This window comes from Corvus cornix, chromosome 19 (assembly GCF_000738735.6).
Source record: "Corvus cornix cornix isolate S_Up_H32 chromosome 19, ASM73873v5, whole genome shotgun sequence".
NCBI lineage: Eukaryota > Metazoa > Chordata > Aves > Passeriformes > Corvidae > Corvus > Corvus cornix.
The window spans coordinates 10,172,930-10,197,294 of record NC_046348.1 but is presented as its reverse complement, the minus strand read 5'-3'; the positions used below and the strand labels follow the sequence as shown (position 1 = coordinate 10,197,294).

The window sequence follows — 24,365 nt, the reverse complement described above, 5'->3', positions numbered from 1 at the left end:
TCTTTTTTTGGAGACCTTGGCTGATTTATCTCTTGCTTGGTAGTTTGATATGGCCTTCCTAGCTAGGAACAATATTTTTTTATTCTTCCTTTAATAACAATAATGTCAGTAACAATGTCTTACACTATTCCAGCATCTTCAAATCAGACTTTCAGCGGGTTAGGCATTTAATGAGTGAAACCTCACAGGCTCCATTGAGCTGTGGGGATATATTTCTGTTCTTTTTGTGGAAATCAAGGCACACAGCACTCGATTGTGCAACGTACTCAACCTAATGAGGCTTCCCCAAATGCTGTGAGTTCAAATGTGTGCTTAAATGCTGAGCCCTGCAGTCTCCAGCTGAGCTTCTCCCAAAACTCTTTGATACATCAGTGCTGTGGAGACTGAAATGACTTGCCCTGTGGTCACTGAGTGAGTAAACATCACACAAGGGAGACAAGCTCTTGTAGCTGTGAGGTGCTGCCTTCCTTTGGAAAAAGTATGGATGTTTTCTCTTGCCTTGCTTCCACTCCTCATTCGTGGTGCAGCTCCTCAAGGGCCCTTTTATCCCCAGTCAGGGGTTATTTGATCTGCTTTAGAGTGACAACGATGTTGCTTTAATAATGGCTGGTGGGTTCCCTCCCTGGCAAGGGAAGCATCTCCCCTTCGTGAGCTGGAGGTGGGAGTGCTGCAATTCCTGTAATTCACCAGCCCATTTGTGTGGGGGGGAAAAGGATAAAAGCAAACACAACATTTCATAAAACTGTGAAAGTGTTTCAACAGCAGTAATAGGCAAATCTGGGCATTTTGCAAGATTTTAGTGGTCTCGCATCAGAGGGAAAGCTCACCCTTGTGCAAAGCCAGGCAGCTCCTTGCAGCTCCATGGGCTTGACTCAGCAGATGAAGTCAAACCTGCTCATCAGTAACTGATTGCCATGTGCATCTATATTATGTAGATGAAATTAATCAAGGCTAAGGGTTAAAGTTTCCATTTGTTCTTTTCAGAGAAATCATCTGGAGTATGTTGGGAAGGAGGTAAATTGCTTTACACATTTCTTATCCCTTCCTGTGAATTTTTCTTGTTTTAGCAGATTATCTAGAATCTTAACAGAGAGCTCTCATCACTGATTTGACAGGGTTATCATGAAAAATTAGTTGGTACTAACTTAGAAGCATTTAAATTATGCCGTGCTCTCTGCACTGTAGAGGCAATAAACTTCTTTGGACTGACCTCAGTGTTTGGAGCTGGAAGAATTTACAAATTCTGGCAGAATCCTCTTTGTCGCCAGTTCAGAGTGTGTTGTTGCATTTTGTTGAACACTGAGTTAAGGGGCTTTGCCTGAGCTTCCGAGACCCTCTTGTCACTCACCCTGGGGCAGGCTGGAGACGTCGCGGGTCTGTCCTGGCCCAGCTTCCTGTTCCTCTGTACAGGAATGTGCCCCTCACTGCTGTCCTGCACACCCCTCCTGGCTTTGGGAGAGCAGGCACAGCCAGGGGCTTTCTCCTTGTATTGTTCCAGGTTAAAAAATAAGGACTTTGGCTGTGTTTTGGGAAGCTGATTAGCTTGGTTCCCCACTTTGGTCCATCCTGCTTCACCTGTAGAACTGTACTGCATATCGACCTTGAACATGCCCTCGGAAACATTGGCTGTCACAATTTTATGTCCTGTTGGAGGACAAAGGTTTTCTGGTTGTATTTTGGACATAGCACAAGATAATTTCCTTCGAGAAGATGGTACAACATAGGTGAGGAATTGATGAACATGGTAATGGTCAGTTAATCTGTGTTCCCACTGAGTACTTCTGGCATGGCTTCCACAGTGAGGTCCCTGGGCAGAATGCCATCTTCCCCTTTCTTCCCCTCCCTTTTCTTTTTCCTCCCTCCCTCTCTTCCTGCACAAGGTGAAGTTTTGCCAGTAGCCTGTAGATTTAGGACCAGAAGCTTAATTGCTTCCCACTGGGGCCTTTGTCCCTCATTACTTGGGCATTGCAAAAATCCCCCCTCCCAGTCACACTGGGCAGTGCTCTCCATTTGTAGCCCTGAGATGTATTAATTTAAAAATAATTATCTTCATTTAAACTTACTAATGCAGTTTTTAAGCACTGCTGGACAGTAATCAGGCAGGCAGGTTGGATAAGTTGTCTGCACTCAGTGAATACTTAGAGTTACCTTCCTATCACACCGTACACGAAGAGCTGAAGCAACCAGGAGGGATTTAAATAGGTTTGCTCTGCTCCCCTCCTCTTGCCTGTGCTCCTGTAACCTGTAAAAGAGTTAACTGGAGCACAGGAGGTGGGAGCAGCCCTCAGGGATGTGATATAACTGGTTATAGCGAGGCTGTGGGGCCGGGAGCTTTTCCTGGGCTCTGGAGAGGGGAAACACTGGCTCTGGTGAATTTTACTGTATCTTTTGATATGAAGCTTGAAGCCGGATTTTGCTCAAAAAACCTGCTGAGCTCTCACAGCTGAGGCTAATTTTCAGGCTTGGATCTCCCATTCAGGGAGCTCTGCATGGTGGTGCAGGTAAAGGTGTTGCTGTGCCTGGAGAGCTCAGGGCGCCTCCGAGGGGGCGTATGGGATGCTCCTGCCTGGACAGCAAACCCTTCTTTTGGGATGGTCCCCTTTCTGGGGGGTGGCTGTGGCCCATGGCAGGCTGCCATCACCTCACTGTACCTGTGGGGTGGGTGAGTGAGGGGCTGGTCCTCCCAGGGGGGCTAATGAGGGAGTTCAATCCGGTAGCAGTTGGGAAGATGGACCGGGAAGAGCTTTGCTTGGCCCCTGGCCAGGTTTGCTTGTGAAACTCCAAGGATGGTTTTGGCAATTGCTGCCAGTTCAATCTGTCTTGGAAAAATCGCTTTGTGTGTTGTGTCTTCTGCTGATGCCACAGCCATCGAGGGAGGGAAATGCACCACCCCAAAAAATCCCCACCCTCCCAGCAGTAACAGCGGAACCCAGGGCAGCCGAAAGCCAGGAATACAGCAGGGACCAGGTTAACAGTTCAGTTTCCAAAGGGGTTGGGAGAATAGAACCCATCTGTATTTTCCCAGAAATGAGGGGAACTGATTTACCCCGCTGGGAATCTGTGCCGGTTGTTTGGATTAAAGAGCTCTTTCATTCCCACGTACCTTCTATAGCTCGAGCAGTTCTCACAGGATGACATGAGCTTACACAGGGGTCAGGCACAAGGTATTTGCACTGTTTAAGTCTTGCTGAAATCCTATTTTGAATACTTAAGCATGTTGTACGTGGCACGTAAAGCCGCGCTGCCTGTGCACGGGATTGAGCTCTGCTGGCTCTGGTGGAGCTTGGAGTCGGATCTTTGCTTCACATAGAACACAGCACCTCCATCACTTGTCAGCTATACAGAAATACCTGGAGGAGGGGATGGTTCTGGGGTGTTCTCTGTGAACAGAGTGTGGTTGGCAGTTTTCACTAAATACTGCCTTTTTCATCATGTCTTTGCATCACATTTCAGTTGAGTTTTTAATAGCTTTTTGGAACTTCCTAGGAGGATCCCAGCGGCAAAAAACTAAAAAAAATCCTGGAGAATTCTTACGGTGGTGTGCTCTGCCAAAGAAGCCTGGCTGTTCTGTTAACAAGATCACTTCCCCTGTTACATTAATTATTGTTGTTTTTAATTAGAAGTAATGCTGTAGTTTGAATGTACAGCACAATGGGGTATAAAATGCAGCTCAGCACAGATACCAAAGCTGGTTTTTCCAATTATAAACCTATTTAGAAGGTGGATACTCTAGGAGTGATGAAATGCCAAACTGCAGATGAGGTGAGCAGGCTGGGATACGCGTGCACCCCTGCACATGCTGTCATACAAGAGAGAGGAGAGTGCTCTGGAAAACAGTTACATATGCATAATTAGTTTAATCTGAAATTAATGCTAATTTCAGTGATTTGCGATGCAGATTCACTATTAGTACTCTAGTCCACTTCCACCATGTTGAGAAGTTGAGGATGCAAAGCCGTGATGAATTCCACACTGGAGTGTGCCAGAGCCGAGTTCAGGCACAGGTTTCCAGGGTGTTCTTTGAGCTCCATGTGTTGGTTTTGTGTCTCTGTCTCCTGCTTTGGGATTTTACATGGATTTTACTTCCCAACATGGCCTGCCAGTGGCACACTCAGGCTCCTCTCTGTGCCAGCTGGGTGTCAGCATTCATTTGTTCCAACTTCACCATCCTGAGGCAGGGGACAGCTACAAGGCTGTGTAAAGAATGGTTGGGAAATGATACTAAAAGCCATTACCCTGAAGTCAAATATGTAACTTCTTTGTTGAATGTAGACAGGGCCTTGACTCATCTAGAAGGAATGGTAGATACTTACCGCTTGAGATTTTGAAATTCTGGGAATCCTGCAAAATATTTCATGAGCTTAAAATCCTCTTTGTTCATTTTTACTAGTCAGGATAATAAGACAGTTTTGGTGGGGAAGGAAAAACCACAAGAAGACAGTGAGCAGCGTTACTGTGTGAGTGTAAGGGATGTTCACAGGCTCAGAGCTGGAGCCTCCAACTCTGCAAAACCTCATTCCTTCATTTCACCCAAGTAGGTTGGGTTTAGCTCATGTTTGTATTGGTATGTTCAAGTGGGACAAGACTTCTGTTCCCAGAGACTGCATCTTCAGCCTGTTGTTTAGAGGAGATTTACCTGATACGCCCCAAACTGATCTAATTACAACCATAACCTTGCACAAAATGGCATAAGCTCGGCAGACTTGCCTGGCTGAAGCTGGGAAGGTTTTCTTCCTGCTCCTGCACCTCCTGAAGTGTTTGCTCAGTTTCAGAGCACAAAGGCGATTATATTTTTCAAAAGCCAAGCCAATAAAGAGAACGTAACCTTGAATGTCTCCTCGCAGGAGTAGTCACATGTGTTTTGATTAACTCGGCACCAGCACCGTATACAAACAGAGCAATTCTGTGATGCTCACAATTAATGGCCTCGCACCAGGCTCGGATCTGCCTCTCCTGGCAATTCCTTCCGCAGCGAGAGAGAGACACCTTCAGTACACAAACCCTCCAAAACCAGCTCGTAGCCACAGTTTGCAGAGCCCTGCAGTAGCCAGGGATGGATATATTACACTGCAAATGAAATCTAAAGACACGGAGCTGGAAGTATTGCGGTTTCAGAGTGACCCAGACCTCTTGGAGTCATTAATAAAACATAGTCTTGTGATTGATTCACACAAATCGCTTCCTATTACCCAAACCCTGCTGTTCTACCCCGGGAGAGGGCAGATGGAGCTGCTGTCAGAGGATCCAAACCTGCCAGTGCTTCTGTGACTCCATTGTTGTTTGGGGGTGTCCCTGTTGTGAGCAACCTCCAGAAAGCAGATTCTGAATTTACTCACAGGAAAAGATAAAGATCCTCAGTGACTTTCACTGGAGGAACTTCAGACTGGCAGCATGTGCCCGAGTCCTCGGGCTGTGTGTCCAGTGCCTTGCTCCGCTCCCAGAGCCGCGTGCTCTGCGTGTTTCCCTGGGGAAGCCTTGCCCTGTCTCATCTGTTTGGCTGCTGAGCGAGGATGCGCAGGTTAGAGCAGAAGTCAGAGGCTGTTTCCAGCTGGTCCCAGTCCCACACGGTATCTAATCGATTGAAAAGTGGTGATGCCACACCAGCACAGACGCGGCAGGTGTGGAGAGCAGCTCACCTGGCGGAGCGGCAGGGAGGGAAATGGGCGATTCCAGCCCCAGATTCCAGCTCCAGCGGCAGCTCCTGTGCCGGGGCTGGCCCGGGCTGAACCCCAGCTGAGCGTGGGTGGCTGTTGTGGCTCCGTGGTGAGGGGCTTCCCCTTCACCTGAGTGGGAACAGGCTGCCTCCTGGTCCCACCTGCCCGTGTCCCACCTGCCTGTGTCCTGCAGCCACATCTCCAGGGCTGCTAGGGGTCCGTGGCTTGGGCCAGGTGAGGCCATGGTGCCATGTGCCACAGGTGGAAGGGAGGCAGCAAAACCTGCTGTTGAGGCACGTCGGGATCAGAGGGATCACAGCTCGGGCTGTGTATTTTCTGTTCTGGTGCTGGGGGGAGTGTGGTAACAAAGCAATTGAACCGTCTCTTCAGGGAAACAGGGATTGTAAGAGCAGACTTAATTTTGCGCTTTGCTTTGGTACCAAAGAACGTATTTCTGAAACCGTTTCCCAGCTCGCAACACATCTCTAGGCATTAAAATGTTGTGAATTTGCTTGTCATTACCAATATTTTCTTTGACTGAAGCTATTGAAACAAAGTGGTCTTTTTTTTCCTATAACCTTCAATCTTGCTTCTAAAAGCAATAGCTCTCTTTTTTCTTTCTTGGTCAAATATAAAAATGATGATAATTTCAAATACTGCTTTAGAATAATTGCTTTCCTCCCTCTTTTATATGACAACAGAAGCTTGGCCTGATCTTAAATCAGATGCTGGCAGGCAGAGGGCTCTTGACAGCCCTGCAAAATCCTTTAGTTACAAGTCGGCTTTAGCCAATTCTTTATTTGTAAATGACAATTTTCTACAGAAAAATATATGCTTGGGCTTCAATTTCAGAGCCCTAGATTGCAGCCAGGAAAAAATAATTGAATTTTTACACATTTTTTTTTCCCTCCTCTCTTTTTCTTCCTAACTTAAAAAAAAAAACCCAAACAGAAAAAGTGAGGCTGTGTAAGGTGTGATTGGAGCTGATTGAGGGGAATATCTGCCCTGGTTGATGTGCATGGCTGTGGGGGCAGGAGTGATGATTAGTTTGTTCTGTGCTGGGAGGATTTGGGGCCGCTCCAAGCTTTGTGTCCGATGCCTCGGTCCCGTGGAGGCTTCGCCCGTGGCCGCTGTGGGGTGGTGGGTCAGGGTCACCCTCGGTGTGGAGCAGGTCTGGGCTGTCCTCATGACCTCAGGAGCCCTCATTAAAGGCATCCTCAGAATCTTTAGTGAAAAAATAAGAAAAGTGATAAAGCTTTCAGGCTCCAGGGTCGATCCCTGTGCCTCTGTTTGCTGGCCCATGTTTAACCAGGCAGGTCCTGGCTCTGGAGTTAGGGGCGTTTTTCCCTTCAGTCTCTGGAAGTTGGCTGCTTCACCCAGTTTCCAGAGAAAACGCGTTTCAATGCCCGGATTTGTTCCTGAGGCGTTTGTTGGTTTCCTGAGTTAGGCAGTGTTGACTCCAACACCTCTCCATGGTGGGTTGGCTGCTGCTGAGCTGTCTCCAGCTGTAGGGCTGTGGCCTGCTCTGAGCTGTCCCCAGCCCCCTTCAGAGAATGCTGACAGCACTGTCCTGGATCTGCCTGGAGCCACAGTGGCCCACGAGGATCAGTGGTGTGGGATCAGCCCACCAAAGACACCTTGGGGTTTGTATCCCTGGGCTGATCCTGTCTGTCCTCGAGGGCTGCAGGTTATGGATGATGGGTTGTGCTGTGGTGCATTCTCCCTAGGGAATCCAGCACCATCCCTTTGCCTTGTTGGACCAAGCTCAGGCGCACCTGGGGCAGCAGGCAGTGCTGGGTGCTCAGCCGGGGTCAGAGGAATGCAGACAGGTTCCTGGAGGGGCTGATCCAGCCCTGGTGGACGGTGACTCCACAAGCACAGGCTGTGGGAGCTGGAGGATGCTGCGTTGGCAGCACGGGCTGTCTTTCACCATTTGATTATTTTAAAAGTAACTGTGCAAGTTCCTTTTAAACTGACCCATGGAAACTTAATAACACATCTCTTCAATTTGATGTAATTGCCTTTTGCCTGCCAAAGAGCATTCAGCCTGTCTGTAGGAAAAGGAGGGGCAAAGGCACCTCTCTTTTGAGACAGTAGCTATGAAGAGACAATGCTCGGACCCCTTTTTCACTTATATTTGCATTGAGAAGCACAATAAAAATCATTTATTAAAAAAAAATATCCGGGGGCTACAGTTGTTATTGAGAGCCTTTACTCAGCCATCTCTCAAATAAAAACGAAACAAGACAGAGAAAGAAGTATCTAATCAAATCGAATTGAAATTGCTTTTGTAGAGAAGTATTCTCATTATCTGGGTTAGGGATGGGATCTGAAGAATATTTCTTTTTTCCACATATTGTTTGAAATAATCTGGTTAAACCATATGCTTGTCTTGTAATTTCTTACAGATGGTCACAAGAACAAAGAAAATATTTGTAGGTGGATTATCGGCTAATACAGTAGTGGAAGACGTGAAGCAATACTTTGAACAGTTTGGCAAGGTAAGTTCTCCCCAAGTGAGCGCTACACAGTTCTTCTTTCGTCCTTTTCTTTTTAAAGTGTGTTTTCAAAAACAAAAGTGCATTGAGGACTGAGCTCAAAGAACGCCAAGTTTTTGCTTTCTGTGTCATTTCTTGAAACCTCTGAAATTCCTTTTCTGTTTGTTGCTTGTGTGTGCACAACATTGCCAACACTGTTTATTTCCATTAAAGAAAAAAAGCATCGTTGGGAGGTGAATTTTTGTCTTCAGGAAGAATCTGACCCTTAGCTGAATGATTACACAGTTGTCTTCTCCATAAAATCAGCCTTCTGTTAGCCCCGATTCCAGTGGCAAAAAGGGCAGATAGACGTATTGGAGAGCTCATTAAGTTGTGAAAATGCCTGAAGGAACCACGTGAAAAGCAAGAGTAATGTGGAAGTCACTAGAATATCCACTTAATTTCTTACTAGAAAATCCTTCTGCAAGTATGTGTAGAATGCTGGCATCATTAAAAAAAAGAAAACAACAAAAAAACCCCACTAAAACCCCAAAACAAACAAGTTTATGCAGAGAAGGAGATCTGAACCTTGCCAGAATAGTCTTTGCTGTGATGTAACAGCTCAAACCCCACTGTCCAGGCTCTGGCTGGAGCTTAGTGAGACTGACTTCCACGGAGCTTCCTGGCTCCCCACGGCTTCTGGATGCTGGTTTGGGGCTGCTATGGGTGACGAGCTCACAGAGCTGCGGGCTCTGAGAGCAGTTTGTGTAGCACCTTCCAGGGGGACTCCTGCCAGCCCCACTGTCCACGGGACTCCATGGATTCCAGCTCCATGGATTCCAGCCCAACAGCTCGATTCCTGTCTTTTGGAGTGCAGCAATTGATGTTTTAGATGCAAGATTGTGTGAGGACACAGCGGGGTATCTCAGAGCAAAGCAGCCCCCATTCCTTGTAGTTAGTTTATGTTTCTTTCATCTGCCCTGAAAAGCCTGAGCCAGGCAGGATTTTGTTGAGGGCTGAGGAGGCGAGTTTATAAATGGTTCCTGTGCTGGATTGATAGTTGTTTTGCAAACCAGTCATTTTATTTTCAATAATAATCTTCGATTCCGGCAGGATGTTTACGGCCTGCTGAGCCTTTTATTAAAGGATTACACGAGCTTTTGGATGTTTCTTCTGTAGTTACTTCTAATTGCAGAACTCTACTAACCTGTATTTTTCAAGTTAATAATAGTTTCAATATAAGTGCTTTGCATATTGTCTGGATGTTGTCTTAATATAGTCATTTTAATTTCACCATCTGGTAGTTTCATGCTTGCAATTTTACAGTCCCTGAGAATGCAGCAGCCAGGCTGTGTCTTGGGAGTGACTGGGGATTCAGGATGCTTTGGTTCTGCTTTCATGCTCTGCCATTCTTGAGACAGCTTAGCAGAGGTTTGCCTTTCCAGAGGCACTACTTTGGAAAAATCAAGTGGTTTTTTTCAGGTGTCTTAATTTTTCAGGCTGAAAAATTAAGGAGCTGAAAATTGCACGAGTTGGGATCAAGACAGGAACCCATTCCTGTGTCAGCACAGCTGGGGATGTCCCGCTGAGGCTGTGTGGGCCAGGCACTAGAGCTCGGCTCCTGCAGGACTCGGGCTTGCAGGGCTTGGTCCCTGTCATTCCAGGTGACCTGTTTCACAGTCCCCCGTTCAGCCTGCGTAGAGTTTGGTGAAGCTGGTGGTGTTTGGGGCAGAGGCTGCTTGCCTGTGTGACTGTGACTCGACCTTGGTGCAGGTGTTTGGGTTCTCCCCACGGCAGTGCTCTTTATCAGCTGGGACAGTTTGGTTTTGGGGTGTTGGAGGTGATTCTCCCTGAGTCTCTGGTTGTCAGGAGATGCAGAGCTGGTTAATGACCCTTGGAAATGGGGAGTTGTGGCTCAGCTAGTTAGAAGACTCATTAACACACTGTGGACAGTGGGGTACTGCATTCAGATACAGTGAGCCAGGACTGGTGCTGCAGGACCTTGCAGGAGTCACATCCTTCTCTATCCTGCTTCCCTGCCCCTCCAGGACCTCCTTGCTGAGATCCCCAGCCCTCTGGGGCAGGGCCTGTGCTCAGCACGCAGCCTGGCTGTCCAGTCCAGCCATTACCATGCAAACAGTGATCCACATCGATTGGCAAGCTCTGCCGTTGCTTAGAGCTTCCTTAAAATAAAGCAAATTGCATTACATAATTAACGTGTGAGGAGCCTCCCGTGTTTGATAAGAGCATCTCAGGTGATTTGCTCTTTGAAATGCTGAGCTTATTTATTGGTGTGGAAAAAATTGCTTACCGACAGCTGCGATTCCTGAAATCCTGTTTGTACTTGCTGTGGAGGGGAGCTTTGCAGCCAGGGGAGGTTGTTTTGGTAACTAGAAGTAGCCCTCAGAACACAGGAGGTGGGGACAGCAGCCACCAGCTTTGGGCCCAGGCCGGCTTGCTGGTGTAACTGGAGTTGGCAGGAGAGGGATAAAGTGTTGAATTTGAAACTGCAGCTTTTTGAAAAGTTAATGCTGGAACCTTTGTCTCCAAGAAAAGGAAAAGCTTTAGTAAACCCTCTTGCCTTCTTCACCAGTGCAAGTGCCTGATGATACAGCACCAAAGTTTGTGGTAATAATAATTCCTGAAGTTTGGCTTGTGAGATTTCTCATAGGGATTATTTTTGCTTTCTGAAAAAGCCCAGGAGTCTCAGATTTCCTTTTGGGAAGGTGGGCATCCTTAGCTGCTGTAAGCTGGGAGGAAAACCAGGAAAAATTATCGAGTGAAGCCAAAAGCCATCACAGGACGAGCACGGAGCAGTGTAATGAACAGCCCTGTGACTGCTTAGAGCTGCTGAGGCTGGTCCTGTGCACTTGCAGTGGTTGTGGGACTCCCAGAGAGGCTTAGTGCAGTTTGGGTGCTGAGGAGGGGAAGCATTCTCCTTCCAGTCTTTTCAGGGAGCAGAATCTATGGAGGACCTGAGAAGGCTAAGCTGGGAAAATGCCAAACTAAGCCATAAGCATTTACAATCAGAAGAAGGGGAAAAAAAAAAAAAAGCCATTGTGTTACTCCCTGATCCTGACAGTCTCATGCAGTTGTTTGTGGGATCCTCTCCTGTTTCAGTCAAAGATGTTTCAGACATTCTTACAAACAAAATAAATTCACTGTCCATGTTGACCCGTCGGGGCTCTGCAGCATCGCCCTTGTGCTGGGTGTGAAAAGCTGCTGAGGCCAGGCTTTAAAAGAATTTAAATGAGAAGCGTTAGGGCTGAGGAGATCCAGGGGGAGCGGTGGGGCTGGCATTCCTCCCCTCTGGAGAGGCCATGGTGCTGCCCTGAGCCGTGGGCAGTGCTGGGGCTGCAGGTCTGCTTGTTTTCTGGAAGGGGTAGAAAGTGTGGAGCTCTGAGATCGGGACATGTCGGAGCATTTAAGGCATCAGGCATCGTTTAAAAAAGGAAAAAGCCACAACAGACTCCTAAAGCCTCACCTGGAGTTCTGTGAGCAGCAGAGGAGAGCTGTGAGTGCTCGTGAGTTGCACTTCTCAGGACCTGCAGGTGCTGGCCACGAGGGCAGGGAGGGCTCGTGTTTCCCAGGTGCTGCTCCCTGCCCAGAGCTCCTGTGAGAGCAGCCCGGGCCTTCGCTTGCGCTTTGCAATTATACTTCACATGGCGAACTGTGTAATTAGTTTGGAAGACTTATGCCTAGTCATTGGTTTATCCTAATCGGCTTTGGCTTTTCCCAACAACAAAGTGAGCTTATTTTCCTAAGCTGAAACAACTCTGCTCCCTTTGTTCCTCTCTTTTATTGTCTCATTCCTTTCATTCTGTTTTACTGCCAAAGTTTTGTTTCATTAGGCCTACAAGTCATTTCCAATCCAGTGGGCTGCTACAATAAGGCCTTTATAACTCAGCTGCCCTGGTTCCCATGTCCCTTCTGGTCCAGAGCCAGGACTTGCTGTTTGACATGGGATTTTAACCCTTTGGCTGCCCCAGCTGCTGGCTCCCCCTTGGTGGGGCTGAGCCAGGCTGGAGATGGGGCTGGCGGGACCACACTGATCTCATGGATCCCAATGATTGCATGTGGCCATTAATTGATGGGATAATGGGCTCCAGGTAATGCGTTCAGGCCCAATTATGGAAAGAGAATTCTGAGTAAAAACCTTCTTACTGTAGTGAGTCGTGGTGGGAACAGTCCTTGGAATGAAGAGGCTGCTGTGTCCTTCTAACAGGGTGGGAACAGAGTTCTGGTGAAGGTATGTTCCAGTTGTCCCGAGCTATTAGATCAGCCCATCTAGGACCGTTCTTGTAGAAAAAATCATGTTTTCTTGTGTAGCAGAGAACACAAATTTAAATTTATCCTTTTTTGAATCAGAGTGGTGATGTTTGAAGGAGATCTGTGAAGTGGTTTTGTGACAAAACAGTACTTTTCCATAATGCTATTTCAGACTGCTGGAAGAGCAGTCAGTGCTGGTGGCCCCAGATGTTTTGCTTTCAATCTGACAGCATTGGCTCTTCAATTTTCCTTTCACAGTAATCCTAAAGTGACTTTCAGGAGAGGGGGCTCTGGCACTTTTTTTATTTTAAATTTCCAGATGAAATTGGACCAGACCAGTATGCATTAATTTTGATTTCTATCCTGGCTTGCCACTAGGTCTCTCAGACCTACCGTAGACCTGTTTCAGCTTCACTTGGAATATGTTGTTTCCTCAGGAATGGCTTTTAAGATTGGAAATTTTGAGACAAGACAGGATTTCTGAATTACCTCTGTGGATCTGAAATGTTTTGTGCAGTCACTTGTTATTTCCTGTGAGACGCAGAGCAGATCAGTGGAATAATAATAATAATATCTGGATTCTGAGTTGGTTTGTTTTCTTTTTTTTCGGTGAAACTGTTGAGCTTTTGAAAACGTGTAATTTTCTCATCTCTTCCTTCTGTAGCCTTAGTGTCTTAGTCAAGTGAGAGAAGGTACCTTCTCACACCTGTCCTGGCTCCAGGCATGCCTCCATGGCCCCGTGGTGCTGCCTCACAAGGAGCTAAAGCTGGAAGCTCTGAACAGCAAAGCGTGAGAATGAGAATTTCCTCCTTCGGTTGTACCATGCCCTGCATTATAACACAGACCCTGGTGCAAATAACAACCAGTTAACCTTTGAAAAAATAACCTTTGTAATGAAGTCCCTCTGCTTTCTCTGTGTTAAGTGTGTCAGGAGGGGAGGAGGTGGGATCCACACGAGGATTTCAGCCTGATCGGATGGTTTACATAAATCGCTTCCTCCGTGCTCTCTTCCCTGACAGCTGTGAAAATATAAATCAGGAAAACAGGAGAGAAAACTCCTCCTTGTTTGGCCAGGCTGTCTGGGTGTGAACGAGTTAATGCACTGCTGTGGTATTAAGCACTCCAGTGGTTTACTTGTCCCTGAGACCTCAAGTATGGCCTCTGAAGATGTTTTTACAATAAAGTTGTTAGCATGAGAAAAGGTGGTTTTCTCACCATGGGTTCATTTTGGGGGGATTTGGAAGTCTGTGTGGAGCTGGGGCTAAGGCCAGAGTCAGGAGGTGCAAGGAATTCTGCTTGTATGAAAGTGAAAGCTTAGTTAATTTAGCCTTGGCAGAGAGTTTGGATTGTATTGTCACCACAGTTGGACATTGATATGTAGATTTAACGGTCAATAGGAGACATGGATGGGCTGTCCTTAAAGCATTTGCTTTGCAGAAAAGTCATTTTTTGGTTTGACAGATTGTTAGCCTTTCACATTTTTCAGCACTGTATTTCCCAGTTCAGTACTTGGGGATTGGTTATGTTTTATGAAATGAAGGGACAAATTTGGACTCTTACTTACATTGTAGTCTCTAATAGCCAGAGTTCCCAAAACATTTGTAATAATGCAGTAAAACAGAGAACGTGATGGCTTTTTTTTACCTACTGCTGCTGTCAGTGTTCTCCTCCAGAGCAACTCCAAGCTCCAGGCCTGCTGTGGAACAGCTCAGAGCTCGTCCTGTTCTTGTTTCTAAGTTATCTGCGTGCACCTTGGCAGAAGTTGCATAATTTGAATTGCTCATCTCCTTAAAACAGAACCAGCAATAAACAGGCACGTCATTGTTTGCAGCTCCTGATAAGTTTGGGACAAGGAAAAGCAGAGATTTTGGGGGCTGTTCTGTTACAGGAGCACGGAGCAGCATCCACCTCCTACACACCGCTGCCTCTGCCCTGTGCTTGTGCTTTATAATTTCAGTGCTTCCACATTTCCTTATTTCCATGTTATGTCCATGATGTGCCAAAGGATAATGAATGTTCCTTTAAATTTTAGCTTTGGCATGTGACAAGGGATCTGGGATATAGGGGTCCCTCATGGCCTAAAGCACTTTTTATTATTTCTTCTCCCTCCTACACATGCGCTTTTTTTTTTTTTTTTTTTTTGAAAACAAACTGAGAAACTTGATCATTGCTTGCAAAGCAGCCACTGTTTTTATCCTGCCAGTGAGAAGCTGTACACAGGAAGTCAGTTTTTAGGTGGTCTGTAATAAGCCACATGCTTTGTGGAAGTGGTTTTGTTATAAATTAGATGTTGGTTTCTACCTGGGTTTTATGAAAAGAGGAAATGTTAAGGCGGGATTTGTGGGCACGAAGGCGGTATCAGAGCCCAGCAGAAGTCTGAAGTACAGTTTTATTTCCTTTTCTCCTCTGGTTGATGAGGTGCTGAGGAGGCTTCGTGCTGTAGCACTGCAGCCCGTGGGAGATGAGTGAAATCAATCATTATTCAGGGGCTGTGTTTGGGGAGAGAAAAGTTATATGAAAATATTCAGGTTTCCTCCTCCAGCATGCATGTGATTTTTTTTTTTTTGGTGTGTGTCTTTTTGTCAGTTTTACAACTGAGCCAAACCCGTGGAAATTATCTATATCCTTTCTGAGACCCCAAGGAAGTCAATTTTGTTTTTCACCCCCGCTTTTATTTTATACAAATGCAATAGGCTATATAAAACCCCTAACAAAATGAGTTAATCCTGTTTGGTAACATCTTTACATTATCCCTGGAGCATTCTTGGATTCAGCCCCAGTGAGTGGGGTTGTAGAAGCAGAACTTCCCTGGAAGGAGATGATTTGGGTTTGCAGTGCTGTGGTGGCATCTCCAAGCCCTGTTTGGTCCCGTGGGTCTGGCTGCAGCTCTGCCCCAGCAAGCTGGGTTGAAAGGAGAAGATGGTGGTGTTAATCCCCAGCACTAGGAACCAGGTAAAATATCTGATGGACATTTTCAATATCTGCTGTGAAATCGCATCAGATTCCACTTTGGCACTTGTCTGGAAGCGCGGCCTCCTGGGTACTCCAGAAGTTATTTATAGGTGTAGGTGCTGCTCCTGCCATCCCTCCAGGGCACTTCTGATCTTTGAGGAGCTGCAGCTGAGGGGGCCCAAAGCTTGGCTTTGGGAAAACTCATGTTTTAGCACTGGTTCTCTAATGAAGAAACAGCAGCAGTTATTTAAACTTGGTGTGGTGTAATTGAAACCCATCCTCTCCTTCCTGCTCGCAGGTGTGGGGGAGGCTCACGGCCAAAGTGAGCTGGTTAAAACATAATTGATTGGGGAGTCAGCGTTTGATCAGTGCCATCATCCCACATAATGGATACCCCGGCACTGAGTGATGGGATGGGAAACGTGAGCGGGTTTTAAATGCGGCTCTGAGGCTGGGCCACAAAGAAAAGGGCTTTTTAAAGTGCCCAGGAAGAACTTCATAGAAATTGTTCCAAATGTGGAGAAGAGCACATGTTAGCGGGAGCAGATGTAATAACGCTTTTTCCACATGGAAATGAATGGCCATATTGGTCAGTCCTAGAGATGAAATATCTGAGTTTTGCTCACTCATGGAATATCGAGGTGAGACCAGTTTAATTAAAGTGAAGTTAATTCTGCAGGAGTAGAATATGAAATTCATTTGACATCCAGTGTACATGTCTAACTCTGTTAGGAATACTTAATATGTTTTTTTCTTGGGGGGAAAAAAAAGTGCCTGCACGTATTTGGGTAGAAATGGAGTGGTGGCCAAGCATGAATCACGTCAGTCCTATCAATAATTACCAGTCCTGGTACCTGCCAGCCCAGAGAGGGAGAGAGTGGTACAGTATATGTATTTATAAATATAACTGCAGAAACGGGGACAAGGGCAAAGTAGCTCAAATGAAGAGCCAATTAAGATAATCTAAGCAGAATGAGGATTAACTGCCTCTTAATCTGAAGGGTACCTAAAATGCATGTGGCCAGTTTAGGTCAAACAAGTGTTGTCTGTGTCAGGGACATCCACAAGGGGTTTGGGGTGAACAGGAATGAACACGGAGTGTTCACCCCAGTGCCCAGTGGTGTCAGAACGGTTCTGAGGGGTCCTGTTGGCAGCGTGTGCACGGAATGAGCCTCTGTGCTGTGGTGTCACCGCTGCAGGAGTTCGGAGGAGTACTGGATGTGTCATAAAGAAATGATTGCTGGTATAAGGGGAGTTAACATCGCAGTTTTTCTTTCCCAGAAAGTGGAAAGCACTCACAAGTCTTGTCAGGGAAGAAGCTGCTCTGTTTTTTCTTTTTAAAAAACAGTTTTAAACCCATTTTATTTAACCATTTAGCCCTTGTTCCATTTGCTGCTGCTCCAGGTGAGGCACCTGCAATGTACGTGGTGGGGAAAGGGATGCACATTTGCGCCTCTATTCCAGGAGATTGATTTTAAATTCCAGCAAACACGAGCATGTGCAGGATTGCACTCGGAGCATCCGTTTATTCTACCACTGGCCTGACAGGGTGTGGTGGGTGTGTGTTACCTGGGGCTGTTGGCTCGTGCTGGGTGTTTTTTGGGAGGCAGGGGGTGCCTGGACCCCACTGGCTGTGCCGCCTTTGCGGGGCAGTTGCCGTGTGAGTGGTGGCTCTGCAGGTGAAGGTGCCTGTGTTGACTCTCTCACTCTGCTGAGTGGTTTAGCGAGTTCAGATCTGTGCCATGTTAATTGTCAGGACTGGGAGGGTGGGAGCAGATTTCACCGGGGGCAATGGAAGAGATCCAATGAATTTCCACTCTGTTTCACTGCTTGGCAAACCAGCACTTACTGTCACTTTGCATAAATAGGTTTATTTCAGAGGGTCAGCCGGCACCACTCCCCCCTTCCCCTGCCGGCCCACCCTCCCCTGAAGGAGAGGAGGCCGACGAGCATTTAATTTCCCCAGCAGCAGGTGCTTGTCATCCATCTGAAGAAAGCTGCCAACATCTGGTGCAATTGCCTCGGCAAACGCAGTAACAAGGCGCCTGCAGTTCAAACGCAGAGAGAGCATTGCCTCTTTAATGATAACAAGCTGTTGGCTTCCCCTCTGAGATGAATTCATCTCACAGATGTTTGTCTAGTTTTGGCAATCTTATCACTATAGCTTTGGTGATTATGCTCAACTGGAGACTATTACTATAAAAGAAGTTTGAACTTGTTCCATTTTTGCATTATTTATTTATTTAGCCATTTATTTCTCTGCTTTCTGGATATAATTTGTATCAACAACTGTACTGTTGGTCCCATTACCCAAGTACCCTCACGCTTTTTATTGCATCTGCTGAACAGTAGCTTGCTACTTGACTCCCACCGCTGGCAAATGTCTTTCAGCCACGCTGACGTTTTTAACATTCCCCATCAACAGCTTTGTGGTTTGAACCCTCTATTTAACACTACATTTTCTGGGATTACTTGGCGCTCACTCTGTCTGTTCTCTCTAATAACTGCAATATACTCACTATTTCTGCAAAGCGTGAGGTGCCAAGAATATTCTGGATATTCTGTTTGGACGGCAGCGCTCTGGTGACCTTGGCAGGGCTTTGTAATGACAACACACGACCGTCTTCATTGTTGGATCTTAAACGTTTCCAGCCTCAGCGTGATCCTACGGAACATGGGGACCTGCAGGCTGAGGGCTGCAGCGCCTTTTGCTCTTGTTTGCTTCTCTAACATGCCTGTTTTTTTTAAGGAGACAATTTCTCCCCGAACATGTGGAATTTAATTCTGGTAAATAGGATTTATTTTTGGAAATGTGCTTGTGAATAGGTGACTCATGCCTGAATGAAGATGTGTCACTGTTGGTGGGGATACCACGTATATAATTTCTTAGGCTATAAATAGATGCCAGTCCAAGTACTGGTGACATGGTGATGCTTCGCACCGACTCGTTAGCTCAGCCTGGCTGCTGAGGAGAGTGTTTAGAGTGTCAGTCTCTCCTGCTGGAGCAACAATTTCTGCTGATGCTTATGGAATAACATCAATAGATTTGTGAAATCCTGGGAGCACTTTAATTGGCACAACAGAAATCAGGGTCGAGGCACGTTCCTGTGGTGCCATCATGGGGTGTACTCGTGTTTCTTCTCTCATTGCAGAAGTGGAAAAACTGAGAATTGGGGTGTTGGGTGCTTGTCAAAGGCCAAGTGTACCACCTGCAGGGTCCTGAAACTCAGAAACTGGGTTTGCTCATTTGTTTCTGTTGCTGAGGGGATTTTAAGATAAACACACAGGATCAGAGCTCACTCCCATTTTCAGATCTTGGAAGTAGCAGTTCCTTTTTCCTGTTGTTGATGCTAAACCGTGGTTCCATGTTGTTGATGTTTGCTCAACACCACTTAGCCACCAACACAGCACATATGGTTTAATGGCTGTCTTTTTTTTCTGCTTCTGCTGTAGTTAGAGTATTATTAAAAATCCATTAAATTTTGATGTACATCATAAAATATGTGCTCCTGTGAATGCGAGTGCAGATAATTATTTCTGATGAATAAACCAAAAGGACAAGTATGTAAGAAGTTCGTCCTGCAGCTTTCAATTTTCATTATATACATCTCCTGCAGGGGCAATCGTTGTGATGTTGCAGCTGGTTACTTCCGTGGCCTGGCTCTCCCCAGAGATGGATGATGACAGTGCAAACTTGAACTTGCACAAGTGCCAGTGTTTTTGTGGGCATATTTGTAGGTAAATGGTTAAGCAGGGGAGGTAACCCTCGGGAAGGCAGAGAGGGTGTGCAGAGTCTGCAACACAGCAGCGACTTTCTCCGTGTTGGTTCATTGTGCCTGGGCTTTGTGGATTCCCAGAAAGTAACCCAATTATTTCTCATTAAAGTAACTCAGAAATGAAGCAACAAGCAAGGTGTCATTGCTAAAACACCACCAGGAAGCCAGGCAAGCTCTTCTTGGTGTCCAGGGCCTGAAGCAGGCGAGGGAATCATTAAAAATAATGCATTATAGTGTCCATAAAGTTTCCTGCAGTATATAATGGCCCACAGGGGCCTCACCTAGTTTTCCATGTATGATATGGTTACAGCATCTCATTAACTTTCCCATAACACCAAATACACTTCTCTTGAACACCCCCTTCAGGCTTCACAGGTTTCGCCAAGTATTTCCTAACAAGCAGGAACTTCAATATTTATCATGCTCGCCTTTTATCCCCACCGGGTTAAAGAAGTGGTTGGCCTCTCTCCTGCCCCTTTCATTTCCTATTCCTGAATGCTCTGGGCAAACCCAGCTCTGGCAGGGTCCAGTCCCCTCACTGAGAGGACTTCCCTCAGTTTTCCCAACTCTGATTTTAAGAGTCGCCCCTGGTATTTCTTCTGTTTAACTGCATGCCTGCACCCAGGGATTAGTCTTGGTGTAGCACATAAACTCTTGCAGAGACCTTGTGTTGGAGTGAAAGCTCCTCTGGACTCAGGCCCAGAGGGAAGCCAAAGCACAGGGGTTGAATTAAAACCTTTGGACAAGCTGAGATACATGAAGCCACACCAAAGTGAAATAGAAATACAGATTTTTAACTTTTAGTAGAAATACATGCTAAGTGCCTTAAAAAGTGCCTTAAACATTAAAAAGCTGCAGCAGAGACCTTAAAACACAGTTCTTACTGCAGCAGCGTTACTTTCTCACAGAATTCTTTTACTTTAGACAAAACATAGATAGAATTATACTGTTCACATTTTTTAGATAGAGTGTTCACGTAAACAATAAAAACTGATAGAAACTGTATGTGCAAATCTGTGTAATACCTGTGTAACACTGGTGTAAGACTTAAAATTCTTAGAATTAGACCAGGATAGGTTAAGAAAAGGAAAACTGGAATCGTGTGTTAATCTTATTGGTCAATTAACAAATATAATCCACACTTCTGTAAGAAAAGGATTAGATAATGGAAGAAACTAGAATTAGAAGAAGCAGCTGTTTTCTGCCTGCTGTTGCTTCTTGGCCTGATCATGTAACCCCCCTTGAACTCTGCCTTCAAGAAAGCTGTGAGACTATGAAACAAAGAATTCGGCAGCCTCCCCTGCTCTCTTACTCTGGTCCGAGAAGGAAGGGTATCAAAAGCTCAACAACCTTGGTCTTGGAAGCAGCACACAGCCCTTAGCTATCCCAAATGAGAAAGCCAACTAAGTCCTAAAGATCCTTTGTACCTGTGGTTTCTTTGCACCTGGATGTTAGTGCTAAAACTGCTCAGGCCTTGATGTGCTGTGTGTGGTGACTTGGTTGCTTTTTGCCCTGGAAAGGCTCCTTTGGGGCTGGGCACTGCTGCTGGTTTAGCTGAGTTCAGGGAGGTTGGTCCTGGGGGAAGATGATGTTTTGAGCTGACGTGGCCATCGGATGAGCTCAGGGATAAAGGGAAGGATGGAGTTATGCTTGTGCTGGGTTTAGGAGTTCAGCTCTGTGGACGTGGCACTGATTTGCTGTGTTATTTTGGTCTTATTCAGGTCTCTGTCCAAAATCTGGGACTAATAGTGTGGCTTTCCTCTTGCTGCTGTAACTGCAGGCAGTTCTGAGGGGGTTGAGCTGGCTGCGTGCAGCACCTTGCCACGACCTTGATCAAAGTCACAGAGCTGCTTTGAGACCAAATGATGACAAATAAATTCACCTTCATACAGTTTAGTCTAGCTGGCTTTGTTCCTTCATCCCTGATCTTCCCTGCGAAGGGTTCTGTTTACTTTCCCTGAAATGGAAGAGGCCCTGCTACACAGTCCTCTTTCAAAAATAAACCTCTGAAAAGGAAAACAAAAGAGAAGGAACAAAAATCAGACATTGTCCAATTATACAGAGCAGATCCTGATTCTGTGTTCCAGGCAGCTTGAGCCAGAGGTTTGTTTAAGTGTAACATGAATTCTACCATTTTTGGATGGTTTGAAACTCTCCTCTTCTCCCTCTTGTACTTTCAGAAAACAATCAAAAAAGAGAACTGCCCATCCTGTCAAAAAGAAGAGCTGCAGAGATTCAATACTCAGGATGGCAAAAGCAGATGAAGGGACACAAACACTTCCCACCTTCATGCTCTGCCTCCCTGAGAGTGGCCTTGGACTGTGGGGTCCCTGTGCCAGCCAGGCTTAAATGCCTTGGTGGCATCAGCATCTTTAGCAGTTTGCAGTCATGTTTCTGAAGTAAAAAAGCACTAAATGTTGCCTGTTCCCACCCTCAGAAGGGCTGAGAGGGATAACTGAAAACCTCTGTAATGCCAGAACTGCACTGTGTTCATCAATAATTAGGATAGGGGTTCCTGGTGGGAAGTAAGCTTTGTGCTTGGTTGGCTTGCAGGTCCTGTTTTCCATTTCTTTTCTGTTTAAGTGGAGAGGTTTATATACTGTTCCTTGACCTAAAAACTTGCTCTGTAAAAGGTACAGAAGGTGCAGGCTGAGATAATGCGTCTTTTGGGACTGGAGGTTCACTTTTGCCCTCTGTTTACACGGTGTAAATCAAACTGGAGTAGAGCTGTGCAAACAGGCCAGGGCAGCTTGTGCATCAGGGGCTGTTCAGCCCTGTCACGGTGGTAATGCTGGGTGAAAATGCTACTGCCTGGGCCAGTTTTGTCTTGGCCTTTGGGGATCAGGGAAGGGCTCTAAAAATAAAAGAATCTGAGGTAATTGGAGCTGGTCTGCACACACAGGGTGTGAGTGAACGTATTCCATGTGTCAGCAGCACTGGAGCTGTGCTTATTCACATGAGCTGTGAGTCGGACACTTGGTTTTGAACAGTGTGGGCTGGGAACAGTATCTTTAGGAAGAAATTCTTCACTGTGAGGGTGGGGAGGCCCTGGTACAGGGTGCCTTGTCCCTGGAAGTGTGCAAGGCTGGGTTGGGTGGGGCTTGGAGCAACCTGGGGTAGTGGAAGGTGTCCCTGCCCATCGTGGGGAGTGGAACTGGATCTTTAAGGTCCCTTCCAACCCAAACCATTCCATGGTTGTGTCCCCACTGCATGAAGGGTCTGCATGTGCTCTTCGGTGTCCCATTCTCTGACTCTTGTGGCCTCTCCAAGCAGGGTTGGAGTGTTGGTGCTGTGAGCCACAGCCCCGCCAGTGTGTGCAGCCTCCTGTGTGCTACAGCCCGGGCAGGAATCCCTTCCCTTGCTCAGAGTGCTGCTGAAATATTAATGCAGAACAAATCATCCGGTTTAAACCGAACATCAGGTGGCGGAGGGAGCAGTGGGGTATGATGCTCGCCGTGGTTTGTACAGGGAAATGTGCCTCCACTGCTGCTGGATCCTCCTGGCACAGTGCCCTGAGCCAGGTGGGGAGGTGGAGGAAATGTAATAACCTGGTCCTCTTAAGTGCTGGGAGTTTGGGTCCTTAATCCTGCTCTAGGCTCCTAGGAGCTAAGGTGAAATGAGTAAAGGAGCGTTGCTATTTTGCATCATCTGTGAGTGATTGGGAGGGTACTTGGAAAAAGTTAACTGCTCTTGGGACTTTCTCAGACTGGCTGTTTAAATCAGTTATTTTTCCCAAATGCTAAATCTAGGAGACTTCCTCAGCAGCCCAGTGGTAATAATAATACTTATATAGCACTTTACATATTCCAAGTGCTGTCCAAAAAGCTGATCTGTCTTGTCTGCAGTGATGTGTAGTTAAACTTGAAGGATATTGGCCTGAATTTGTAGTTGTTTATCAGCTGTGTATCTGTGGGTGAATTTACTTTTCTGATGGTTTGTACCCTGTGAGTAAATTCATTTCTCCTGTGGATCTTGACATTAATTCCAGTCTTTCGTCTGGGTAGTGGAGATGATCTTTAAGAAGAGCAGAGAAGAAAGATGTCTTTCTGGCTGTTGCACTGCAAAAAAAGATGAGCACAGCTTTAGAGAAGTATTTCAGCCTAATGCATAAATTAATTTAGACCCCTAGAAGGAGTGTGGTTTTTCCCTGGGGAATGACCTGGCTGCCACGTGGCACACGGATGGCCATTGCCTCTCTTACATAATCTCTCCAAGGGTTTGCTGTTCTTTAAAGGTGTTTCCAGCGGGCATTAGGTGCGGGCAGAGGGAGCAGGTTTGCACACCTGCCTGCAATTAAGGAGTTTGTTTTTATTCCCCTTGATGGTTTATGACAGTCCCAAGGACAGTCTGTACCGTGTGGAGTTGTCCCTCAGCCAAGCGTGTAGTGCTGGAGAGGGGGAAGTGCTCCACACCCAGCCCTGTGTCCCCTTCTCGGTGTCACCTCGGGCAGGTGGGAGCCCAGGATGTGGGAACCAAGCGGAGCTGAGGGCTGACACGGGCAGGACACGGAATGTGGAGGCACAGGGCCTGGGTGAGGGCTTGTGGGAGACTGGAGAAGGACAATATCCTCGGTGAAAGGGGCCAGGGAGAGAGCCAAGTTCCTCGAAAGAGGACCTTGCAAGGAACGCGCAGATGACATGAAAAAGTAATTAAAAGGAAAGCCCTAATGGGACGTTAGGGGGAGATGCAGCTGGAACTTGAATAAGCAAATGTAAAGAGGGAATTAAGTTTGTAAGCTTTCCTCTGAGGAGCTGCTGGGGAAAACAGGGCAACAGCTTCTGCTGATGTAAATCAGCATTGAGCCTACTGCCAAAGAGCTCCTGCCTGTGAGTGTGGCTCATTTGATATTTGCTAGTCCTAAACCTGGAAAACACACGGGGAAAGAGGCTGTGGCGTTCTGCAGAGGTGACATGAAGGACGCTTGAGTCCAAAGTGAAGGATATCGACTACAAAAACAAAGGGAGACTGTTGGTAATGTAGTCTGCCTGGGGCAAATTGATAGTTTGCGATAAGTAATATTAATTTAAGTGTATAATGCTTTAAATTATCTGGATAATTTAATCTATGTGATTTTAAAGAAATTATTTATCAGCTCTGATCTTGCATAAAAATAAAATAAACCAAATAAAACAAAACCCCTCAATTAATATTAGCACTTTCACTCTGGAGAGTAATACACAGCAGAGACATTTATTTTTAGCTGTGAAGAATTTGCATGTGTGTTTCCAGATGTGTTC

General features: G+C 46.3%; 1 protein-coding gene across 1 annotated transcript in view; it reads left to right on the top strand.

Moving 5' to 3' along the window:
* Positions 1 to 24,365, top strand: part of MSI2 (musashi RNA binding protein 2) — a 209,584-nt gene that overhangs the window by 66,608 nt on the left and 118,611 nt on the right. Inside the window, 1 exon segment of the mRNA XM_039563174.1 lies at positions 8,063 to 8,155. Coding sequence (XP_039419108.1) covers positions 8,063 to 8,155 — 93 coding nt within the window.